Here is a 7,608-nt window from a genome sequence, read left to right as displayed (position 1 = left end):
CAGTTCCCATGTGTCATACCCGTAATAGTCATTTCGTCAACAAGCAGCCCAAGATGGAATGTGACATCTTCAAGTGTAATAGTCACCTCCCCACAAGGAAAATGAAATGTGTGTATCTCTGGTCTCTATCGTTCTAAAAATGTGTTTATCAAGGAATGATACAACTTCGTACCACCAATTATAGTACTAACATAACCAAAACCGGCTTCGTGTAAATATGGGAGAATATCAATATGAGCGCTTGGGAAACGATTTGATATAACACGTCAGCGAACGTTCATACCCCTTCAATTAAACAAATAAATAAACAATTCAAAATAAATAAATAAATCACTAATTTATTTAAAATTAACGAATAAAAATTAAATAAATAATTCAAAAAATAAATAACTAAATAAATAAAAATTACCTTCGGATTTTTCCGCCAATAATTGAACATGTGCCTTCAATCAAGCCTCAGTAAGCCTGTCATAATAATCGTATTTGAATTTATAAGAGAGAAAATATGAGAGAGATTTTTTGGAACAAGGTGTGAGGAATTCAATTGTGGAGTCTATATTTATAATCGTCCTCGCACCTCCCCCAAAGTGAGGTAAACAATACTTTGTGTTTAGGGAATCTATTCAAATTTCAAATTTACTGTTTTCAAATCGTGATAAATTTCGTCAGACGATTCGATATCTCGTGAATCTCACGTTCTGCGTAACACGAGGTTATTTATAACAATATTAAATTACGTAATTTGAAAAGTGTGTCTACGTCGGACATACCTCACGCCTTGTACAAGGCGATACCTTAACTCTCATATTATAGGACATGAGATTATCTTACCAATGCAATTTAGGATATTTTTCTAACAAATCTTGGGAAAGAAATAGTGTTAAAAAATATTTAATTGGGTTTTTTTATATAATAACGCCTATTAATAATATAAAGACTACGGCAGGCAGGCAGGGAAGTCGTCAGTCAAACGTGCTTGCAAGTCACATGACAATTCATCAAAGGATAAAATACAGCCATAGTCATTAGAATATGAGTTTAGTAACAAACAAATCGAATTTCTTGCAATCTATTGTTAAAATATAAATTGGCATTTAATACGGCCCGATATAATAATACTTTTAGTCTTAAAACTTATGCATTCAATCTATTTTTTCATACTTCGAAATAATTTAACAAATTCAATCTTTCATATTTACAAATTCTATCAATTTAATTTTTTTCAATATTATTATTCCAGGACAGATCACTATTCTAAACGACCAATGATCTATTTGTAACAGTATTAAGTTAGTGACATGAGTTTAATATTTAGAAAGAAAAGTGACATATTCATTATCAAACTTATAATTAAGTGACCTTGGATGTATATTACCCTTTATCGAATTTAGTCCGATATGATGGCGGCGGCTAAGCCTATTAATTGGTTTGCTTATAAATGGTAATGGTGGGTGTAACTGTTAGTTAGATTTCCATTTCAGAAATAATAACAATGTTACGTGTACTTCATGTATAAAAAAGGGTTAAAATAATAACAAAAAGGTCCTCTAACCTTTTCACGGAACGTAAGATTATCATTGGGAATAAAAGATTATCAAGGAATATGATTACTGAGAATGTTATATTTTGTGTTTGGTTGATTTAGCAGGAATGTAAGATTACCGTGTTTGATTAAAGGAATAAAAGATTATTAGAATGTATATTTAACCAAATTGTCCTTATTATATATTTGTATAATATTTCAAGTTGTAAAATATTTTATATATTTTCTTTAAAAAATTAAATTCATAATATTTATATAATTTTTTTACAAAAATAAAAATATAAAAAAAGTTTAATGAAAGGGTAAAATTTTATTTTAACCCCTGAACTTCATATAAAATTTTAATTATAGATTTTTTTTTGTAAATCTAAAATAATTTAAGGATAAATTTGTAATTTAACCTTCGTATAATTTTTATTATTCAATGACAGAAGAATGATATTTTTGAAAAAAAATAAAAATTTAAGGGCATTTTAGTCCAAAAAGCCGGTAATGTTATAATACCTAAGGAAAGGGAGGTAATGACATTCCCGGTAATATACCCTAAAAATCCACTATTGATAATAAAATATTACCGGGAACAACATTCCCGGCCAAACCAAACTGAGGGAAGTGGATTTCATTCCCGGAGGAATCCCACTTTCCCCATCTAAACGCCCCCTTAGTAATATTTTATTTAGATAGATGTTCATACTTTTTTATTACTCCAAGTAAACTCCTTATATTTAATTTGTACTACATAAATTCTTAGCCATTAACTTTTAAAGAGATATGAATTATATTATAAAAATAAAAAACAATTCTATAAATATTAAGAATCGAATTGAAAAATGTTCAAATAGAAATTTGTAATTCGTTTTTTGTTATGATAATGGTAATTAAATTGTGTAAAATCATCTAGTATTATAACTTGATCCCAAAATCTCATACGACTATCATATTTTAGACGATAAGTTAATGTTCAGCTCAAAATGTAACAATTTTTTAATGAAAAAGAACAAGTTTAAAATATATGAATAGTATGGCGATCATTTTATAATTTTTAACAGTAGAGGCACTCAACAAAGTAACGCCCTATAATCGAAGCTTATTTTTTAACTTTTAATAGTCAAGTAACTTAACAAAGAATCATTTTTTTACTTTACCCTAAAGTTTATAAAAAGTCTTTTAATAATGATACTAATAATATATATATATATATATATATATAATTTTCTTGCCAAAAATATATTTAAAAATTTTAAATATGAAAACACTTATTACCACTTTAAAATTACTTATAACCCTATGTTCTAAGAAAAATTATTTTCTCATATAAGACATCCACCATATTATATCCTGAAGTAGGTTTTTTATTGGTCTGAAAACGCCGTGCACTCTTGGGATCTTCTCCATTTGCCTGAAGATGTCATGCAGTCGTAGGGTCTTCTTCATTTGCCTGAAGATATCATGCAGTCGTGTAGTCTTCATATTTGTCTTGAAGACGCGTGGAGCATCTGACATCTTTAGTTTGGTACTATTTAATTCACCTTAGATGGAGAAATACTCTCGGGGTTGATTATATTGGGAATTAAAAAATTCCACTTACATTATCTCAACCATTTTAATTAAAACAACTTAACAAAAGCAACGCCCTATAGTCGTAGATTATTTTGTAACTTTCAACAATCGAGTAACTTAACAAAAGAACCATTTGTGTATTTTACCCGAAAATTTATAAGAAGTCTTTTAATAATGATACTACTAATATATTTTTATATATATATAATTTTCTTGCCAAAAAATATATTTAAAATTTTAAAATATAAAAGCACTTATTACCAGTTTAAAATTACTTAAACCCCTTTTCCATGATCAACACATGAAATAAAAAATATATATAATAAGTGATATAGATAAAGTAAATCGAATATTACTAAATCCTATCATCTTTTCGACGTGTGCAACAATGCTACAGTAAAGCCATCAGTTTAAGACTTTTGTTTCTTCTATTGAATTGTCAATTGTCCATAGATTGAGTTTGGATTTTTATTTATATATACTTTTAAATTTTATAAACAATTTAAAAATAAAATCAATATAAATTTATAATAATTTAGATATCATTTAAAAGAAACTAACACCCAAAATTTACCTCCACCCATTTAAGAAAATCTTTTAATAAAATTTGACAGATTCTAATATCTAAAATTTACAATTATAAGGTAAAGATAATGGTCAGTCCATAGATTACAGGTGGTGAGATTTCCATTCAGTAATAGACAACTCAAGCAAAAGAAAATTCAGCCAAACTGTTAATGATTTTATAAAATGTCATTCAGACAAGACTTGTGGACTTGGCAACCTGTCAAATCGTTACATATTATTTCAAACAAAAATATGTACAAATTTCTCATATTTAAAACAAAAGTAAACATATACCATAACAGGCAAAATTATAAAAATATTATGAATAAAAAAATTTAAAATCATAGTTGGAGGGAGATTATTTAGGGATCTACTCTATTTGGTATAGATAATTGAAGGATAGATCGAGAGAGATATTGAGAATATGGTTGTATCTTTAGAAATTTTAATTTTCTTTATATTTTCTATTGATTATCGTAATTTACATCCTAAATTTTTAATATAATTTATTAAGTTCACACCCTCCTGTAGAAATTTATGTGCTCATCCGTGGCTACAGTGGTTTTGAACTTGTAACAAGAATATGATGAATTTCATAAAATATATTTTTTTTATCAAAACTCGTCATGAAGGCATGACGAATTTCATATACAAATTTCATAAAATATAATTTTTTATTATAACTTGACATGTCCTCGTGATAATTTTTTAAAGAAGATGCGTATAGAAAATATAACATAAGTATATATAGGTAAAATGGTAGGTGGTGGGATGGATAGGATTGAAGACTTTGTTATATAATCATGTACGTGGCTTTTAAAGTGAATAATTATATATACATAATTTTTAAAAAAAATGTTAAATTTAATTTAATATATTAAAAATAATAAATTTTTTATATTATTTTTTAAAAATAGATTATTAAAATTTTAGACTCTATCTTTTTTTAATTTCTAAATCCATAAACAAACCAAAAAAAATTAATAAAAGGATATATGTTAGAGTCATTCAACTCCACGTAATGGCTTGCTTTCTTAATCCGAAGTTTCGTAGCAATGTCTTTGATTGGTTGTTTTTAGGTTTTTTTCTCCCAAGTAAATGAAAAGGACATGGTAGGGAGATAATGGATGAATTGAATTCGTCAAGAGAAACAGCTGTTTAATTAATTAATTACTTAATCCATAGGCAAAAATCATCATATGTATATATGTATCTATATAAAGAGATCAGTTTGTACGAGGGAAATCGAAATCAAGGCACTTTGGTCTATATATTCTCCATCCATGGCCATGGCTGGTATTCTCCTTCTTCTTCTAGGGTTTTTCGCTGCAAACTTCAATCCAACCGGTTCATTTCTCTCTTTCCTTCTTGACATGCATACATATCAGGTGTGAGCATTTCATCATGTCTGACTCGTGTAAAAAAAAATTTGAGTTATTCGAGTTGACGAGTTATATTTTATAACTTAAATTTTATTTGAAATCTTTTCGAGTTTAATAAATTCAAGTCGAGTTATTATAGTTTTTGTTTAAATTTAGAGAAAATTGTGCACTTAGTATCTAAACTATTACTTTTGTTTTGTTTTGGTATCCAAACTTTATTTTTTTCTCAAAATCACACCTAACGTTTAATTTGGGTTTCGTTTTGGTACATGTTAAAAACTTAATGGTGATGTTGATGTGTCACCATAAGGTAATGTCACGTTATTATTGATTTTTTTTAAAATGCCACGTAAGCAGTTATGTTAATTTTTTAACAATTAGGTATCAAATTGAAACCTAAAATAACGTTAGGCAAGATTTAAAAAAAATAAAGTTAGAATACTAAAATGAAATAAAAGTAATAGTTTAACTAGTAAACATGTAGTTTATCCTTAAATTTAATTGTAAATATTTATAATATTACGATACTATTTGATTCTAATTTAAATGGTTTTTTATAACCATATATATATATATATATATATATATATGATATGCATTTCATGTTATTCAAGTTCTATGTATAACTTCACTCGAATTTAAATATTTAATAAATAATTAATGCAGCTGCACAGGTTGGTGTTTGCTATGGGATGTTGGGCAACAATCTCCCAAATGCACGGGAAGTCATCGATCTTTACAGGTCAAACAACATCAGGCGAATGAGACTCTACGATCCAAACTCACAAGCATTACAAGCTCTAAGAGGCTCAAACATTGAACTCATTTTAGGCGTTCCGAATTCCGAGCTTCCGAACCTCGCTAACCCGTCCGGAGCACAATCATGGGTCCAACGAAACGTCGTACCGTACTGGCCAAGCGTTCGGATTCGATACATTGCTGTCGGAAACGAAGTCAGGCCGGTTAACGACGAAACATCCTGGTTAGCTCAATACGTTTTGCCCGCTTTAGTGAACGTATTCAACGCGGTTCGATCGGCCGGTTTAGAGAACCAGATCAAGGTCTCAATCGCGATAGATATGACCTTGATCGGTGTCTCGTTCCCTCCGTCGGCCGGCGCGTTCCGCGGGGAAATTAGGTCGTATCTGGACCCCATCATCGGCCACTTAGCATGGGCAAGGACACCATTACTTGCCAACATATACACTTACTTCAGCTATGCAGACAATCCAAGGGATATCTCACTTCAATACGCCACATTCACTTCTCCGTCACCCGTCGTATGGGATCAAGGACGCGGATACCAAAACCTCTTCGATGCGATGTTGGATTCGTTATACTCGGCTCTCGAGAAAGCCGGACAAGGCGGCCTCGAAGTCGTGGTATCGGAAAGCGGATGGCCGTCGGCCGGTGGGTTCGGGACATCGGTGGATAACGCAGCCACATACCTATCCAACTTAATCAGACATGCGGGAGGGGGTACCCCAAAGAGGCCAGGAAGGGCTATAGAGACTTATTTGTTTGCTATGTTTGATGAAAATCAGAAGCCAGGGCCTGAGATTGAGAAACACTTCGGGTTATTTTCGCCGAACAAGCAGCCCAAATATCAACTACGTTTTGGTGGAGGAAGAGTGGGGGATATTAATGCTTCGTATAATGCTACATTCTCTCTCAAGGCTGATATGTAAACCTGCAAACCATGGGAATTCGGCTTTCTGGTTTTAGTCATTGTGTGCGTTTTCATCTTGAATTCATGTGATTTTATTATCGAAATAACTTTCAAATATTATAAAATTTACGTTTAAATAAAATCATCTTGAATCAATGATTACTTTTGCCTATGTAGTAGATTTAAATTATCGTTTTAGTTTATGTGATTTTTTTATCAATTTAGCATTCGAAGTTGTTTAAGGTGTTCATCTTAACCCTAAAAGTCTATTTTAACTAACAAAACCGTTAGTTTTCTACATTTATCAACATCAGCAATTTTCAGATAAGTCAATATTACTGACGTGGCTTGATGATGACATGATATTTATTAAAAAAATTATAAAATATTTCATAATTTCAATGGTTTGAAAAAATTCCAAAAAAATTGACTTAATCCCTTAATCTCACTGAAATAAATAATAAATTTTTGGGAATTTATTCTAATCATTGTGTTTAATATATATTTTAATATAATCTTTTAATCCACATACGCAGAATACTCACAATTATATTAGTCAAAATAGTCAACATACTTTAAGAGTTAGGATAAATACACTAAACAACTTCGACGGCTAAATTGAGACAAAAATTATAGGGACGAAAATAATAAATTAGGTCTACTACAACGGTAAAAATAGCCCTTAAGCCTTAAAATTTATATCAACGGGTTGATTTAAGTGGTAAACAATTTGATATCGCTTAAGCAAGTCTCGGGTTCAAGTTTTTATGTATGTAGAAAATCCTCAACGAGATTCTCACCCACCAAAATAAGGTATGCGATACGAAACGATCTAGATTAATCATGATGAAACTCTGAAACTGATAGGATAACCAATTATATATATA

At 30.0% G+C, this 7,608-nt stretch overlaps 1 protein-coding gene across 1 annotated transcript; it reads left to right on the top strand.

The window, feature by feature from the left end:
* The first annotated feature begins 5,729 nt into the window (after positions 1-5,729).
* LOC120115155 (glucan endo-1,3-beta-glucosidase, basic vacuolar isoform) lies at positions 5,730-6,863 on the top strand. Its single transcript, XM_039135930.1, has one exon. It carries the CDS (start codon positions 5,745-5,747, stop codon positions 6,738-6,740), a length of 996 nt encoding a protein of 331 aa, XP_038991861.1. The 5' UTR covers positions 5,730-5,744; the 3' UTR covers positions 6,741-6,863.
* Positions 6,864-7,608: the final 745 nt, after the last annotated feature.

This window comes from Hibiscus syriacus, unplaced genomic scaffold, assembly GCF_006381635.1.
Source record: "Hibiscus syriacus cultivar Baekdansim isolate YM2019G1 unplaced genomic scaffold, ASM638163v2 tig00000778_pilon, whole genome shotgun sequence".
Lineage (NCBI taxonomy): Eukaryota > Viridiplantae > Streptophyta > Magnoliopsida > Malvales > Malvaceae > Hibiscus > Hibiscus syriacus.
This window is presented reverse-complemented; position numbering and strand designations above follow the sequence as displayed.